We start from the raw sequence: 18854 nt of genomic DNA, 5'->3' as shown, positions 1-18854 counted from the left end.
ACAGACAGACAAGCCCCCAACACTATGATTGAGACCTATTGGTCGGATCGGTGGTGCAATGTACTGTAGGTGTGAGGGCCGCATAGCAGTCTGAACCTCTAGTGTACTATAATTACATAGTCTAGAGAGTGCCCAATTATCCAAGCTTTGGAAATAAAACTAGATGAGGATTTTGGTAAAAAAAACTCCTCATCAAAATGCATTTCAGCTACATGCAGTACAGTAATATACATTCATTATGTATGTGTGTATGAATGATTCATACATGAGTAGAGAATGATTATATCAGAATCATCATAAACCAGTCAATCAATCAACCCATACATACCTACTACCTGCCATATTTTTGACAGAGCTTCTATGGGCTTTAACGTTAACATACACGTACACCGACTTCAGGAAAAGTGTATCAGCGCTTCATCTGGGACTTCTCTGCAAGGGCAGCACCTTATCTGATCTTACCAGCACTGCAAAAAAACTAAACAGGAAAAGGCCTTTAAGGACCTCTAAAAGAGGCCCTGGTGCCCATGCTGTTGATCTCACTTCAAACTATACCCTTCACAGTCCAAGCCTCTCACCGGGAGATAGGTGGGGTCCTTCTTTAAGGAGATAGAGAAGAAAGAAAATGGCCTACATCAGCAGGGAAACTGTATCCCAGGTCAGTGTTGGACCACTGACACTCGCTTTACTCCCAAGTAAATCTCCTACTGGTAGTGGAGATTTGGCAGCATTTTAACACTGACTTTAGAGAGATTGACGTTAATTCCTTCTTGCCCACCTTCAACATTTACTCACTTCAGTCAAATCTTCCTGTTAACCCTGGAATGCACCGTTGCATTTTCATATCATCTACCTGCCCTTCAGACTGCATGCCCACCTGCTTTTTAAAAGCTGTATTTCAGACGGATGGTCCAGACCTTTTATCCATTATAAATTGCTCACTGTCTACTGGTATCCTCCCCTCATATTTTAAACATGCCACTTGTCTACCCCATCTATTTTAAGTCATTTTAGACCCATCTCCAAGCTGCCATTTTTATCGAATACTTTAGAAAAGGTTGTCTGCACGCAACTTATTTCTTTGAAACAGTATTTGAGACAGAGCTGTCTTTTGACAGGTGACCAAAGTGGTTCAATTCTGCTTTGCCCAGTTGAGACAACTAGCACTAGTTAGGCAATTCCTTACTGCTGCAGACCTAGAATGGATTATCCATGCTTTTATTTACTTGTTTATTGCAATGCACTTTATTCGGGTATCAGCAAGTCAAATATTTAACGACTGCAACTGATACAAAATGCTGCTGCCAGGCTTTTCACACAGCACATTCCACCTTCCGTCCTTGCTGCCCTTCACTAGTTACAACAACAACATGTGAGTTTTAGAATTAAATTTAAGATTTGACTTCTTGTTTTTAAAGGCCTGAATGGTCAGGCTCCTGCTTATGTCTGTGATCTTTTAACTCCCTATGAGCCGTGCCGCTGGCTGAGATCATCCAGCAATGCCCTACTGATGGTTCCAAAGTCTCGACTTGTCACTAAAGGTGACCAGGCTTTTGCCGTAAGGGCCCCTCGGCTGTGGAACTCCCTGCCTGGGGATCTCAGGCAAGCAAACTCAGTATCCTCTTTTAAATCTCTTCTTAAAACTCACTTCTATCGCACAGCTTTTTCTTAATTGATGAACTGTTGTAACCTTTATGTTATTTTATCTTGCCCTTCTATTTTTTTCCACTGCTGTTACTGTAAAGTTTTGTAACTTGTTTTGGTGCTGTGTACAAAAATAAAGTTATAATTATCAATTTTAGCGCTTCCGTTGTCTACAGACTGTATTAGGACGGAAGCATTTGAAAATTGTCAACAGTCTGGCTCAGAGACTAGGTCAACAACCTCGTGTCACCAGGCCAGATCTGACTTGATCCCAGACGGAAGACCCTCTTTTCACAGTGTTATTATTATAATAAAACAAATTATAGTAAAACATGGTGTATAATATTCTGTATGCCTTCATACTTGATATGCATGAAATAAACTGATCTCATATTGTATGCATCCTTATGTTAAAATTGGCTAATGTGAGGGCGGGCGGGTGGACGGACCTCTGACGTCACTCTGACTCAGCCATAACCATATGAGGAGTTCCCAATGCAGCTACGACCAAAGGTGTATTGTCTAACCTCAGTGTGTCAGTATAACAGTGTATCAGCCGCAAACAAATCGGTCAGCTCCATATATGGGCACAAAATAGGGCATGCCCATACAGTATATGAGGCATCAGGCCATCAGCTATCTCCAATTATGGGCACAAAAGGGACAAGGACTGACAGATTCAGAGATCCGGTTGTCCAGAGCCACAGATCCGACCGCTATGCCCATATATGTGCATATATGGGACAGAACGACTTCAAACTCAGCGCGCGCAGCGGCAAGGACTCAAGGGAGTGCGATGCCCGCCGTCGAGTACTGGTAGTTCGGGTATCCAGTGGTCCAGAACCGCTGATCCAACCAATATGCATTCCAATATGGGCATATTCTGATAACAGGGATCTCCATATATAGGCATAAAAGCGACACAGGTAGACAGATAGCTCCATAAAGAACCTCTCACTCCGCTATACAGCTCCGAGATGAGGTTCTATGTCGTTCTCACCCAGAATCGGGTGAACGTCCGCCAAGGCTCCGCTGTTTACCCTTTTGTATACATCGTATCCCAAAACTAATGGTAGATTCCAAACCACACGGATGTTTAAGGTTTGGTTCGGAGCATAATATTTTAGGTCCGGAGCGAAACTACCCGTTTAAATCGCTTATTTAGTCAGCCTGTGGCCATGTTTCCCATTGTAGCCAAACCGGGAGCAGTACTGGCAGCGGACGTAGGGGGGTTTTCCGGGTTGAATGGGAAACATGGCCACAGGCTGACTAAATAAGCGATTCAAACGGGTAGTTTCGCTCCGGACCTAAAATATTATGCTCCGAACCAAACCTTAAACATCTGTGTGGTTTGGAATCTACCATTAGTTTTGGGATACGATGTATACAAAAGGGTAAACAGCGGAGCCTTGGCGGACGTTCACCCGATTCTGGATGAGAACGACATAGAACCTCACCTCGGAGCTGTATAGCGGAGTGAGAGGTTCTTTATGGAGCTAGTAGACAGACAGAAACAGACATCTTCATATATGGGCACAAAAGAGACAAAAAGCCCCCAACACTATATGATTCAGACAGACATATTGGTCGGATCGGCGGTGCAACGTAGCGTAGGCCCGTAACGATACAGTAACTGCATCGATGCATCGTTTTGAATTTTCAACGATCTACTATATCGATATGCAAACAGCTAAATATCGTATCGTTTGACTTTGAATCGTATCGAATCGTTTTGCAATGCAAATAATCGTATCGAATCGTTCTGCAATGCAAATAATCAATTATATCAATACTAAGTACTTTTAAGAAGAAGAAAAGAGAAAGAGGGGTTTATATCCAGTATCCAGGTATTTATTTTTCACACAGAATTTTTGGGTAAATAAATAGTTACTATATCGATTTTAAATCATTGAATCGAATCGTATCGTTCTAAATTAACCTGTCCTGTATCGTTCATGTATCGTATCGACTAAATCGCTGAATCGAAACGTATCGTATCGTTCTAAATTAACCTGTATCGTTCATGTATCGTATCGACAACCAAGTATCGTGATACGTATCGAATCGTTGTTAAAACGTATCGTTACACCCCTAAACGTAGGTGTGAGAGGGCCGCATAGCGGCCCGAACCTCCAGTGTACTATAATTACATAGTCTAGTGTGCCTAATGATCCAAGCTTTGGAAATAAAACTAGATGAGGAGTTTGGTAAAAACTCCTCATCAAAATGCATTTCAGTTACATGCAGTACAGTAATATGCATTCATTATGATACGTATGAATGATTTTTTCATTTTTTTTTATTTGATGCATATCAAGTAAGAAGGGATACATAATAATAGGCTATTATACTCCATGTGTTACTATAATTTGTGTACTAACACACACACACACACACACACGCACGCACGCACGCACGCAGGCAGGCAGGCACGCACACAAGCATGCATGCACACACACACACACACACACACACACACAATTCAATTCAATTCAATTCAAAGGGCTTTATTGGCATGAGAAAACATACGTTTACATTGCCAAAGCAGAAAGCACAATACAACAATACAGCAACACAATCAAAACAAAAAATATGTACATTTGAAAGTCAGAATCTTCAATAGATCAATTTCTATGTACCAAGATCACTGGGTGCAGGTATAGTGCCGGAATATACACAATGATTAGTCTTTAGGGTGGTTGTGTTCCGTTTGATATCCTTTTCCTATCACAGCAACTCACGAATCTTGCTGCTGTGTTTGCACATTGTTGTACTTCGCCTACAGACACACACACACACACACACACACACACACTCTCTCTCTCTCTCTCTCTCTCTCTCTCTCTCTCTCTCTCTCTCTCTCTAGGCCGATGAACACAGATATGTCTATGGATGAACACATGTTAACCGACCTCCTATTGGCTGCTTCAAACTGAGTCCCACCCCTACAGAGCTAAAACCCCACCCACTCTCCTCGAGTCACCGCCAGTGTTGCCATGTCCGCTGATTATAAGCGACTTTGGGCTTCTTTTTCTGTAATGTTGTTTAAATATTGCTAGTTGCGGGTAACGGGTTGCGTTTTTGGGCTTGTTTCTTATATAAAGTGTAGTTGCTTATTTGGTCTTTCTTCTTAATGTTTAAACCAGTGTTTAACATTTTCAAGTCAAGGACGGCGGAGGACTCCCAAATTAATATGTATTTGTGTACGGACCCCCATCTGAAAATATTTTATGCCATACAGAATTTGTGTTTCAAAAGAATATTCATTTTCCCCCCCCTATTTTCTTCAAGATTTTTTTCCTTCTAAATACCTAATAAAAAGGGCTCGCTTATTTTAGGCTTGTTTTCATAGACCTGATTGCTTATTTCTTTCACAAAATCTGGCAACAGTGGTCACCGCCGGCTTAAAACCGAGGAAATCATCATTTCCCAATTACCACGACTACGTTCTGTGCTGCTATCCTCCTTCCTCAGGTATAAATAATGCTATTTTATCATCACCGCCACTTTTTTTGTATAAGTTTGCATTATAATAGATTTGTATATAATATAGAAATGGTAAATATTTGTTGTTGTGTTCACCAGTTTGTGCGGACGGATCTTACGTCGTGCTCCCCTGTTGGTTGGGTTGGTTGTTCGTCCGAGGAGCCAAATTTGAATAGCTTAAGTTTAGTTGCTCAGCATTGTTATTATTATTTCAAATTATAATAATATATACAATCTAGTGAATCTACAACAAATCCTTGTTATAGCTCCTTGTGTCTGGCGTGCGTTGTTGCTAAGACAGAAATGAAGTTCGAATGCCTTGATAGTATTTAGCTTAGCTTAGCATGTTGTTAATAACAAACATGGCTCAGCTACGCTTCATCGTCTTGATTGACTCTGGACTAGTGGACGGCACACGTCACGTTTATTTGTATATAACGTTGGCTTTGAACGGATCCAACTCACGTGAATAGCGGCATACTAACTAACTCGGGACATAATAACATTAGATACCAGGTAAACGATTCATTGCCATCCAGACAGATGCTAGGTTCATGTTTACCTGATAGGCCTATCCTAGTTTCTGTGAGGCATTATCATTGTTGTTCTCTCTTCAATCTACTAGTACTAGTATATCTATTAACCATGTTTTATTGATTACAGTACTGTAGAGTTAATGCATACTCTGTGGGCTCTACATTTCAATATCAGATTAATTTATCTATTATGTGTGAGTGTTACGTTACACATATATCTATAATGTTTTGCATGCTACAATACACTCCCATGCTGCTGAGCTTACTACTTGGTTGATACAATTACTTAGTTATATAAACTGCTTTGTTGAATACATATTCAAATATATAAATAGTTTTTATTTCTCTCTAGGGAAATGCCTGTTGATGCCCTTTGGGAACACATGCCCCTCTGATTATGATATACCTGTTGTCAGACTACTTAGTACAGTACCCATTATCATTGTAGTTAGGGGCCAGTCTATGACTTCAGTTTGAGGACATCGATCTCCATATGTGGGCATAAAAGGGACACAGACGCAGAGATCTTATTATGTGCATTAAACGGGACACACGCAAGTGGACAGATGGACAGACAGATATTTCTATTTTCTGTTCTGGACAACCGCTGGTCCAACACACCCCCGGCCCTGGTCCTTAGTGATACACACAGCAACTAAGCAAGTTTGAAGTTGATCGGTGGGGTGGTTCTAGAGTTTTGTGACAGACACACACATGCAGACATTTCTGTCTGTGTCCGTTTATGTCCGACTTCACACCAGGCACTTCACTCCTCAGGTCTTGCCATACCCGTGAGGGCGTCGCGTTTGAAGACAGACTGTTCTCGAGATACTCTCGAGAAAGGACACGCATACAAACTCAGTCAAACGCGAGCACACAGAGATTAGCCTAATTTATAGAAGGATGTATACTCAACATGTAAACCAAACAAGATTTTAAAAGATAATTCTGGTTTGACTATAAAATTGTGCATGACACTGTGATTCAAGTGTTTTATGTTGCTGTAGATCATGGCCGGTGTAGACCCACCCATGGGTGAGGGTGATGCCTCATCCCCACTGGATTTCTCTCTTACACCTATCCAGTTTGGCATCTCCACCCAGAGTTTCACCCCAGCATCTTCAAGCCACAAAGGTGAGAGCCACAGGTCATTTCCTTCATTCATTGTCATTTCATAGTAAATAAGCATGAAGACAAACTTGGGGTTATAAGTCAGGGTTTCCGCTAGGCAATTTTTTTCGAAAAGATTAATCGGCCATAACGCCGCCACGTACATGTCAGCAGATATGTGCATGTGCAGTGCACTTAACAAAAACACCTGCAAAAACAAGTGTATCGAAAGGGGAAAATACAATTGGCAAACAATAAAATTTACTAAAAAAAGGCTTAATCAATGATGTCTAGCATCAAGCCATCAATAGAAAATACAGTGTGAAACGAGGGAATAAAATTATTGAAAGGGCTATAATTACAATAAAAAAATTAAGAAGCGACTGTTCCATCCTCCGAATCGGATGTCAAGACGCTATATTTTATAAGAATCGGAGCAGCAGGAGTGGTGCTGCTGAGTTTTCCGTTCCGCACTGTTGTGACGAAGGGCTGAGCCAAGCTCTCCATCTACAGATCAGTCTTCGTCCCTACTCTCACCTATGGTCATGAAGTGAGTCTTGTCTGAAAGAACAAGACTACAAGCAGCCAGGGTGGCTGGCATTTCCCTTAGGGATAGGGTAAGAACTTAAGAAGCTCGGTCACACAAGAGAGTCCTGGAACAGAGAGCCACTGCTCATTTACTTTTTTTGTGTTTAGTTTTTTTTTCAACTAAGTCCTGAGACATTCCTGCTGGCTCACAGAATGAGAAATATGAAGTAACTAGATAATTATGTTGCCTCATTTTTATTATGTGCTATATTTTATCTAGCACACTGGCTACAAAAGTTGGGACCTGAGCAAAACCAATCCAGATCCAGTTTTTGACATTCATAAACTACAAACAAAGCATAACGCAAAAACAAATTTGTATGATCAACATTGCACGTTTGTGCTATCTATGTGCATGCTGTTGTGGTGTAATCACATTCAGAGTTTTCTATTTACTGCAGACAAGTCTCGTTTGGCTCAGCTGAAGAAGAGACGGAGGTCAGCTATCGGGGCCCGGGGCTCACCAGAAACGAACGAACTTATCCGGTACATGGCAAAGCAGAGAATGAATACTCCTCCCACTCCACACACTCCAGTGAGTCACACCTCAATGTGCTTTTGAGTAGAATGTTGGGGACTGCGCTGATGTCCCACCCAGTAATCATTGTTGATGCATGTCTATACTTGTACACAAACAATTAAACTTATTCAGATGCTTTCCTGGTAAAAATAACTGGGAATGTTTCAAAACTATAATAAAAACAAAACAACGTTTTATTTGTGCAAATGTTACATAATTGTTTAAAGAATTTATTTAAAATTGTCCTTTAGTATGTTTAGTAGTTACACAGGTGAAAGTGAAATCGATGGGCAAATGACAATTGAGAATAGCATGGATGTATCTAAAGAGATTTGTATGCTTAACAGCCTGTACCGACAGACACAGGTAATTATCTTCGTTTGTCACGTTTTGTTCAGTCTTTATTTTTTTTGTCCATCCTGCTTCACCACAGCTGGACAGAGGAAGCTCATTGCTTCCCAAAGTCTCGTCCACCTTGAAGCAGAAGATTGCTGCCTTCCAGACCCTGATGAATGTAGAGGACTGCGAGGGCTACAATACAGTTCAAAAGGAGGACAAAGATACAGGAGGAGGTATTTTTGCACTAGATTATCTCTCTGGTGAAATCTCCCCTTTAAGGCAACTCTCCACCGCACCGATTTCGGTGGCAAAATGTTGCAGGCCAGTTCTGCCAGCTCTAAGGCATTAGCGCAACAATGTGCACATCGGCCGACTGCTTGTGATGAACTAAATGCCAACTTTTGCTAACGCATTACCAGTCTGTTGCAGTCTGTTTGGTGGAGAGTCACCTTTAGTGTCATTAGATTAATGGCTTTTCTTCTCATTGGAGAAGAGGACTGCTATTCCAGTAGGAATGTTTTGATGCACTAATCGAGGCTTCCATCAGAACCAATGATTGAATTCTCATAAGCATAATAATAGTACAACAAATGTATGTAGTGCTTTTCTTAGTACCCAAAGTTCTTTAAAGTCGGCTTTACTACAACATGAACAACTTTTATTAGGAGAGAATTCAAGAATGCACAAACACTGTTATAGATTCCTTCATTTATGCAACACCAGCCTCATCAGCTTGTAAAATCTCTACGCTTCTTTTGTTGCTGTTTGGGGCTTTCATTTTATTATTCTCCATTCACTTTGACCGTACTCGATGTCTCTCAAATGTATTATATCGTTTTACAGGGGAGTCTCCCAGGTCCCTTTTGTATTCCAAAAGATTTTGTAACGTGTGTGTGTTGTTGACGGGTGGGTACAATAAATTATTCCTCGCTTGCGCTCTGTCCCTCTCCCCATCTCTGTCCCTGATGCAATTTTTCTTTTTTTGTGGTTTCTACTCTGTTCCTCTCTGTCCCACCCTCTCTTTCTCTCTCAGATGAGAGAAGCCCTGTTGGAGGGAAGGAGAACTGCCCGCCCCCAGTGAAGAGGAGGTGCACGACCCCTCTGAAGGAGTGTGTGGAGGAGATTAGGGAGGCCAGCGCTCCTATCCTCCGGCACACCAGTGTGGTGGAGGAACAGGAGGTAACCTCACTATGACTGCAAACTTTACTTAAAGTGGGCCATTGTAAATAATGTATCTAAAAGTTTTCTTCTCTGTACACTTGGTTTACTTTGAAACAGTTTATTTTTAACTCCTGTGTAAGAGGATTTCTATGGTGTGCGTGTCCTGAGCTGAACTTCCCTGGGCATTGGTTTGAGAGGTAGATCTAAAATAATAGATGTTGGTCCAGTTTTCAGTTTGTGGACCCTTTATCCCTTTGTGCTTTATTTTTCTATTTTGGAACGGAGCTCCTTTACAAGCGCCATCAGGCCTTATCAGCGGTTCGTCCGTGGCTTTTATCCAGCAGATGTGCTTTGGCCTCATTTTTCCATTTGGTTCCACATCTGTGCCTTTTTGTTGCCAGTTGTTGTTCTAATGCAGTACTGGGAGAGTAGCCAGTGTCTATGGGGGGGGAAACAAGTGTTGCTGATGAAGCTTGTGTAGATGAATCATTTGTTATGACTGATGAGCTGAGGGTTTGTACAGCCTGACGGGTGATGGAAATGCTTGAATATGCTTAAATTTGAATGTGCTACAATATCTCTAACATCAGGTGTGTACTCTAAGTCTGAATGCTGATTTCTGAATACTCGCGTAACTAAGTATCTAAATCGTTGTGGTGTGGACTCGTAGAACATATTGTAATATCCAAATGGTGGTACAACAGAGAGTTGGATATATTGCTGAAACTGAGATAATGGGAAAGACTATCGAGTGTGCATCTTGAAAGTGCTTGAAATGTGATTTGACTTTAGAAAGCCCTATAAAAGTCCTCCGCACAGTGTAAATCCCGATGAGGACATCGTCTAAATGCCAGAAATATAAATGTTAGCTACATGCTTATGCAGGCAGCATTCTGGTTCAGGTGGCACACCACATGATTCTTTACAGAGGAAAAACACTGATTTCATTGATTTCCCATAGGTTGATAAAGGACAGGCACCACTGGTTGACACACGAGGACCAAAGCCGCTAAATGAGGCGGTGAAAAAGTTTGTTTTCAAACCCATCCGTCTCGACTCGGAGCCACACATGATGGGTGATCTCCTGGCCTGTCCGCTCAAGTCTTGGACCCCTCATAAGACACAGGTAGGGAGTCCAAGATACACACTGTTACACATTATGAAAAGTCACTAACTTGGCATTGCATTGCACACTGCATGTGAACAACCTACACCAAAAACCCCAATCTTTTTTCCATGTACAACCTCACCCACACCAGTGGTGGCTAATCAACACGCCAGCAACACTTCATGCCACTGTCCTGTTTCCAGCATCACTGGCACTGTACAAGAGCATATTCTTTGTTGCATCTGGGCAACATCAATCAATCAATGTCTGCTCTGCTTCTGTCATGTGGCAGATTCTCCTCCTCAACTCGCTGTTGTGTGTAGAAAAAAAACTTTTACTGCCTACTTTAAAAGTAAAAGTATTTAAGCAATCAAGGACAATTATAAAACTCAATCCTGTGATATTTTTTTTATAGAAATTGTCAAATAACTGTTGCCTGAAAAATCTGCTTTGTCAGTTTCTGCATAGGTCTGCAATGGTCAATGTCCTTGTGCAATTTAACATTGATTGATTGAAGAACCCACTAAGCAAAAAAATGCATGAGATCCACATAACACAGCCACATAAATGTAACCATCCGCCGATTGGTTGGTATGTCACTGTAGCACGCTGAGTGCTACTGTGGATTCTTGCTGACACTTGATGAGACTGTTTTGTAATAAAAGCTTCTGCACTTAAGTACACGTACATGAACAACAGAGTATTATATGGTGCGCCAAGTCTATGTAGCCCAGCCTTGCTGTGTCTGCTACTTATGCATATAAATCAAAGTCCTTTTATAACTCCGAGTCTGCACTGTTGAGCTAGCTCTCTTTCTCCAGCATTCTACTATAAATAAAAGAGGTGACCACAATTAGACATTTGGAAACACCAGCCAGCCAATCTATTAAAGGGCTAGTTAACCCAATAAATTATCCTTGTATTAAGACATCGAGGGGTAAGTAAACGATAGAAATAGTCATTTCTTGGGTGAACTATCCTTTTAACCCTGGCACTGGTCCAGAGTTATAAAGAGACAACAGAAGTCCAAAATATTTGATCATTATGTAGGCATGAACTTACTTTTTTTTTAAAGTGCACCAAACGGTCTATTCTGCTGCAACTCTACTGTCCTGCCAGACAGTGTTTACTGCTAACTTCAGTTCCAGCCCATGAAATCAAAAGAAACTCATCATCTGGAAATTGCAGTGAAATACTGTCCATTCAAGGTTATATTTATTTGATTGTGGACATTTTATGTAAGAAAACGGATGCTTTTTTTTCAAATTGCACATGATATCACATTCTGGCATCTATTATCCCATTAACTGCCAGAGATATTTTCATATTTTTTTTTAGCCAGTGCCAGAGACTTTCATTGAAAAAAAAAGTACTCAGGAGCCGAGATACAGAATTTTTAAGTTGGCAAGGAAGTGGATAGGAGTCTAGATTCGAAAAATCATATCTCCTTGGTCTTTGAATCAAATTGAAGGAAAAAAAAAAATTAAGTTCACGTAGATCTACGCGACTGGCACGTGGCGGCTTTAAATAGGTTCGCGTAGATCGACGTGTTTGGCAGTGACTCAGTTAATAATAAATAATTTAAAAACGTCCAATTATAGTGTAGCCTCATCTTTTCTCTGAGGCTCTGATTCTCCACATTTCTCGAATCTTCCACATGCGCCTCCATTCCTGTCTCACAATCTCACCAAACTGAAGATGTTACCCATGCTGTCTGCCTATCCCCCGACAGGAACCTCCATTTGAACTTCATGTTCAAAGTCTCAGCCGACCACTGCCTGAGGCCCCAGCAGCAGCGCCAGGCTTTCTGCCCACGCCACCCTCTCCTCCCTCCATGTTGGAGTCTACAGGTAAACACACACACCTCTCTAATTGGTTCACACCAGAGAATCCAACCTGTTTTTATATCTCTGTAACCCCAGCCTTAGATTTACCACGCACAGCTAAGTGCTTTATGGAGTATATACTCGGAAAGAATGGCAATGTTTTGTTTTTGAAATTGGAAAGCCCCTTGCAGGGCTTTCTATAAGGATATGGAGTAACACGCCAATAGGAAAAAGCAGGGAGAGGGAGGGAGGGGGGGGTTACAACGCTCTCATAGACTTTTATTATAAATGTGAAGAATATGCATATAATAATCAATATTCACGTGATTGTGCCATGGGGAGATCCCGTGTCAACGGGTCAGGGAAAAAGTAGCCGCACAAGTATTCTAACTTTAGGGAAGAACAATTTGATTTTACAGTCTCCTGGAAAAATGTGTTTTTTTTTATTTAACATGTTGCATAATATATATTCATTTATTAACTATAGCTACAAATATAATTTTAAATATAATTCTAGCTCAAGTGGATGGCAGTGTCAGCCCACACCACAACTATATAACGTCTGATATAACATGAGTGTCGATGCTCACATACTTATCATTAGTTATCTTGCTTGGTGTGGACGGTTCTTAGTTAACACCTTCCTTGTATAAAGACAGTGGTCAGTTACTTAAAACAAATCAACTTGTTAGTTAATAATAGGTCTGTGTTGTGTGTTTGCTTGTGGACTTAACCTATGATGTATGTTCATGTTCTTTTTACAAAATAATTTCAGTGATATTGCTCATTCCCTTCTGTGAGTTTCTTGGTGCGTATTGTTAGTTAAACCTTTATTTGGAGAGAAAAGGTTTGTGTGTCTGTTGTTCATTCCCTATGGTGCTGAAATTGTCCAACAAGTCATGTACTAGTCTTGTTATTGCCGGTGTATGTTGGCGAGTGGCATTCAGCTGTGTTGAGCACCCAGCAGCAGATCAACGACCATGGTGCAGTTTTTGGCATGCACAAGTTTACTATGCTTGTTTTAGTCTGACATCTCCTAATTCACCCAGCTGAGTTAAGATTTGGATAATGTTCAATGCGTCCTTGCGTGTGCCCTCTCCTTTGTGGACATACTCGACACCGTTGGGTTCCGTTTTATTTACTGATCGAATCAAGCCTCATGTGCAGCACACCAAACTGTGTCTAGAATTCAGAAGAATGGTTGGTCGTTAGATTAAGAACGGTACTTGTTTCTGATGGATCACAACAGATTACAGAATAGCTGTGAAGTTGTGCCGTTAACATTCTAAAGCACATTTGTCTCTCTGCAGCCAAGAGTGATTCTTCTGGAAGCCATGCTGAGGCAAAGGGACATCCAAATCAGAAGAGAAGGGTACATTTTGGCGTGCCACTCTCCCCGGAGTTATTTGACCGGAACTTCCCCCCGAGCACCCCGCTGAAGAAGGGGGCCACCCCGGGCCGGTCTGCCACTCCGGGAGACCGTCTCCGTCCAGCGCTGAAGACCCCCCAGAGGAGTGAACCCCGAATAGCCACCCCCTCGGAACAGCCCGACCTCGGTAGCCCCTTCTTGGGAGCGTCGCCTATATTGTCATTTTCGCTCACTCGTCCTCGTAAGGTACCATGGACTGGTGCAGAGGCTGGTGTGGAGACTTGTGGAAAGGTAGGAGTGTCGGAAGGAAAAACTTTCTTATGTCTGCTTTCTTGTACTTTAATTGAAACGGAAGGCCAAGTGCCAGGGTGGCCTGATCATAGTTAGACACTGCATTGTAGGAATAAAAGGGTGCTTATTTCAATTGCCACAACAGCCCATATATGCACACAAACGGCTATGCGTCCTATTTGGTATTATTGAGCAAGGCACTGTATCCATACTGGCTCAATCTTTAATCTTCAATCTGTAAGCGTGTCGGTTCAAAGCCTTAAATTAAAAAACACATAATTTTAATGTGCACTTTTGACGTGCTTCTGGTTACTGAAGCCACACTGCCCGGGTCTGTTTGTTTGTATCATCTGTATATTTGACTATTAGGTATTCTGACAGCAGAAGAGTACGTTTATGTGACTATAATGTACAGTGCAAACAAAGTTTTCCTGCATAAATTAAATAATGACTGCTTGGTTACTACTCCTAGATTTCATTCCCTTCACTGGATGATATGGATGACTTGTTGACAGACAAAACAGGTTGGTGCCAGTGGCTACTGTGATGGAAGAAATCGTATAGCATATTCAAACATGCTAGATGTGACAGCTCTCTCTCCATATTGTGTGTTTTCAGAAGGCATGTCGGAGGCCCAGCCACTGGATTTAAACGCTGCCTTCCAAGAAGATTCTCTCACAGACACCGTGACAGGTGACGGCATATTATATTAGCTCACTTTGGACAACTTTAGTCAATTGTCCTCCTGAGGGCTTCTTAGCGGTTCTTGTGTTTGTAGTTTGTAGATTGGCTAATCGTTAAAGGTGCAATAAGGGAAATTATTTTAAGTAAGTGTTAAATATCTGCAGTATATTTTAATAATAATCATTGCTAGAGTTTTTATTCAGTAGTAGAGGTCTCCAGCTGTTTAGTAAACAAAAATGCACTCCTGAGTGTAAAATGGGTCAATGTTTACACAGTTTTTATGGTCCAGCACTTGAACACATGATTTTGCAGTTCAAGATTAACGTTTGTCTTTGGCTTGTAGACTCTGTCCCAGAGCCTCAGGCTGAGCCCTGTGGCCCTGAGATTGGCATGCAAGAGGGGACGAAAGTCCATCCCCAACCAGAGACTGAGAACGTGGTGGAACTACCAGCCCCAGCTCGCTGTTCCACCCGAAAAAGAAAGGTCGGCTGTCTTCAGGGAGGGTCGGATCAGCCTGCACACTCTGTCTGTGGAAATGTAAGACATGGTCCTTTGTGTGTAACACACTCACACCTGGGAGCTGTCCAGTATAACCACGCTGTTTGACTGTTGATGACCACAGAGACACTCCACAGAATCAATTTAGTGCAGCTGCAGACTAGTAGTTATTGATACCATTTGAGTAGTTGGTATTACCATCAATTGAATTCAACAATCTGATAAATATTATACTTAGACCTGAGGCTGATTTTTAAAAATGCCTTCTAAAAGTTTCCAGAAAAAATAAAATCCTCTTTATTTTAATATAATTGGTGGGGTCTTATCACATAGAGATGGGGATCAAGTCCCTATTCTATAGGACCCAGTTCCAAAAAAAAATCCCAAAACCCCCAAATTAATTGCTTTCTATCAAACCTCATCCCTACTTCTCACACTAATCTGATGAGTAATCCCACGGGATTTAGCCTTAAAGTCCAGAGGAAATGGCATTTTTTACAGCATCCGTGTGTGTGTATATGTACGCATATATTGTATAATAGGTGCAAGTGTGTGGTGTATGTTGCACTTTTGTGTACATGACTAGTGTATAATCCATCCTGGTGTCATTTCTCCATTCCTCCAGCAGCCTGAGGACAGTGGTGAGCCTGTGAAGAGATCGGTGCGCTCAGCTGCCAAGTCTGCCTCTGGGAAGATGAAGGTGAGTCAGCCAAGGCCCTCCCCTCTCTCTCTGCAAAGTTCAACATGACATGGGGACCTGCAACTCATTTTACCACAACCACCACCTAGCATCTCTATTCTAGTTCATACTAGATGTTTGGTGAACATTTCAGCAAAAATTTACAATCTACAAGCTCCCAACGCGTCACACTTGTAGATCGCTATTTTCAGCAAAGAGATTTGGTGTACAGGGGGAAAAAATGAGGGCCCAAGTACAGACCCGCAGGGGACCAAAGTCACTGCTGTACTTCCTGAGCCACTGAGTGTAATTGTGTCTCTCTGAGTATCTCATAAGCCAAATTCCAAAACTAAATAACTTGCTCACTCTGGAAGTCTGCAACATTGCACGGCTCCTCTGGCTATCCAATAACCCGAGGAGACGGTCTGTCCATTAACAAAACGGATAGTCAGTCAACACATCTGGTGAGTTGACAAATGGCGCTGAAGTGAACACTTGCTGATCCTGGCTCAAAGTGGCTTTTTAGGGAGCTCACTGTCTCTAAGGTCTTGGCTCCTTCCAAAAGCAAATAATTTGCAACATGAATGTTTTCCGGGTAAAACTGGAAGACCAAGTGTGGAGTGAGCAAGTGAGCAGAGTTTGGTATTGGAATTTGGCTATAGTCTCTCTCAGAGGTGTGTGTGTGTGTGTGTGTGTGTGTGTCTGACTGGCTGTAAAGTTACAAAGCTTCTGCTTCTCCTTAAGGCTGCCTCAAATCGTCGCTGGTCCAAGGAGGTAGACCGATCACTGTATGGCTCCAGAATCTACGCCTCCAAAGACCCGACCCTAAGCCCCGTCACAGAGACCCTGTCCGGATGCTTAGCTACACTACGCACAGGTATACAGAATTCATATGCACATCTGCTGTATCACTCATCTCATTACTGTCTACATTATCTGCCGATCACACTGATACACGATTGCTAGAAACTCGTTTCCAGCTAAAACATTGTTTTCCTATGGTAGGGCCGCATTTTTCAATTGGTTTTTAGGTGCGCATAAAGTTTAAATTCAGTTCAAGGCATGGAGTGGCACCATTCCTTCCTGTTTTGATGCCGGTAGATGTGTTAGGAAAGTAGACTCGAGACTCAACGTCTGTTGAATCAATTTTCACCCATGATTCATTATTTAATCACTTGGTTATGCAGGCAGTCCTGCTCCACAGGCAGACCATGTTGTAGATCGGCTATTTTAGATGGAATTGTAGGAATTACATTTAGTTTGGCTATTTTCACAATATTCAAGTGCTTGTCATGGTGGGGGTCCCCAGTTCAAATATGACTATTTTGGGGGGTCATGGGCCTGAAAGGTTTGGGAACACCACTGTCCTGGGATTGTTGTCATGATCTCTCACACACCACCCTGAAACCCACCCTTAATCCCAACCGTAACCTCACTCCTAAACACAACCCTTTCCTTGCCTCCACACAGCCTCTGATGAAGAGTCAACTCTGTCCCTTCCTACTCAAGGAGAGTTCCTCAACAGTGGTCCCACTACAGGAGTCCTCACAGCTGCCACTGAGCTGCATGACTGCTCCTCCGCCAATAATAAGAATGTTGAGACAGAGGACGTCAGTCCCACAGTCCAGTCGGAAAAGCCCTCGGAAGACCCTGTTGAATCCTCTACCCCCAGGATAGGAAAACTAAGGCGCAAGAACAGGAGCTGGTCTCCTAGCATATCCAATGCTAAGTTGGTGGTGAAGTGCAAAAATGTGAAAGGTAGAGGAGGGAAGGGCAGAAAGGTGAGTGTTCCTGTTGATCCCTGGCTCAGCGGGGAGCCACAGAGCCCACCCAAGACTGAAACAACAGGACATGAACATGGTGAAAACCACGCCACCATAAACCAAGGGTCAACAGAGTCCCTTTCCAAACAGAGTGTACCTGAGAACACTGAGGTTTGCAATGATGAGCAGTGTCCCCAAATATCAGTTCTAGATGCACAATGCACAGAGAGGGGTAAGAATGAGGAATGCCACCCAAGTCTAAATGAACCTGTCGACACTTGCTTAGATGTAGAAATCGCTAGCACTGTGAGTATGTCAGAGTTGGCACACCAAAACCCAGTTCAGAGACTAGCTGGAAACGACCTCATCGTGCAGGAGGGTAATGTGGCAGCCAACCAGACAGAATGTGAATTGGTCCAGGGAGAAACGGGACCGCCAGCCAATCCACCAACCAGTCTGCTGGACTCATCCAGTTCTGACAACCAGCCAGGAAGCTCACATCTTGCTCCCTGGCAAGCCGACTTCAACGTGGAGGATATCTTCAAACCGATAGCACCCAGGGGGCAGCGCTCCGTGCGTCGTAGCCTGAGGAACCGGAGCAAAGTGAATCTCAGTGACTCCTGTGGGGAGAGTAGCTCAGGGATGGCCTGGGTCCCCCGAACCTCCCCAGACTCTATCAGAACGGTGCGTAGGAGGTCACGTCAACTGCTCAGCGCTGTCTTACCCCCCTCGGATGTTCCCACCTCATCATGCCCTTCCTGAGGAGGGACATGGGTGAGTTCTCTCCCATGTCCACCAAGCAAATCAGCTCCTTGGACTATAGACTTGATTTTACAGTTTTAGCAGTAAATTGCCGCCTACAATGTTCACGTTCAAATATTGTATTTTTTTTTACCCCCCCCCTCCATTTTTTAAAATGTACTGGAAGTACCACTCTGGAACCCTCTTTGATATTCAAGCCCTACATGTCTAGGTGAAATTAGATGATTAGCATTTATTTCTGAGTTTTTCTGATTACAACAATCTGGGAGAATGTTGATTTCTTTTTTTTTTTATCATTTCTGAATGTGCAAAAATAAAACTTTTTTTATGATGACAATATTGTATTGTGTTTTTTTTTGTGGTGGTAGATATCCAGATGGCTGATATTTCCCTAGTTTTCTGCAAGTTTGGCTGCAATCACTACAATCATCAGTGTTTCATTGAATTATTTCCAGAACTTACATATTGTTGCTGTCGGGCAGAAACCTTA

The 18854-nt window shown here is 42.3% G+C and overlaps 1 protein-coding gene across 3 annotated transcripts; it reads left to right on the top strand.

The window, feature by feature from the left end:
* The first annotated feature begins 5052 nt into the window (after window positions 1-5052).
* On the top strand, window positions 5053-18650 carry cdca2 (cell division cycle associated 2). Of its 3 annotated transcripts, none has more exons than XM_080434005.1 (14): window positions 5053-5118; window positions 6674-6800; window positions 7766-7899; window positions 8318-8456; window positions 9257-9402; window positions 10346-10510; window positions 12225-12342; window positions 13629-13978; window positions 14451-14502; window positions 14600-14671; window positions 15006-15199; window positions 15786-15860; window positions 16584-16716; window positions 17310-18650. In XM_080434005.1, the coding sequence occupies exons 2-14, from the start codon at window positions 6677-6679 to the stop codon at window positions 18362-18364; spliced, it is 2757 nt and encodes a 918-aa protein (XP_080290131.1). In that variant the 5' UTR covers window positions 5053-5118; window positions 6674-6676; the 3' UTR covers window positions 18365-18650. The 3 variants fall into 3 exon arrangements, with proteins under 3 accessions (XP_080290131.1, XP_080290130.1, XP_080290129.1); XM_080434004.1 differs by having other exon boundaries at window positions 14597-14671; window positions 15789-15860; XM_080434003.1 differs by having other exon boundaries at window positions 14597-14671.
* Window positions 18651-18854: the final 204 nt, after the last annotated feature.

Source organism: Gymnoscopelus braueri, assembly GCF_963280865.1.
Source record: "Gymnoscopelus braueri genome assembly, chromosome: 7".
In the NCBI taxonomy this organism is placed as follows: domain Eukaryota; kingdom Metazoa; phylum Chordata; class Actinopteri; order Myctophiformes; family Myctophidae; genus Gymnoscopelus; species Gymnoscopelus braueri.
The sequence above is the reverse complement of the archived record's forward strand: the minus strand, read 5'-3'. Positions and strand labels throughout refer to the sequence as shown.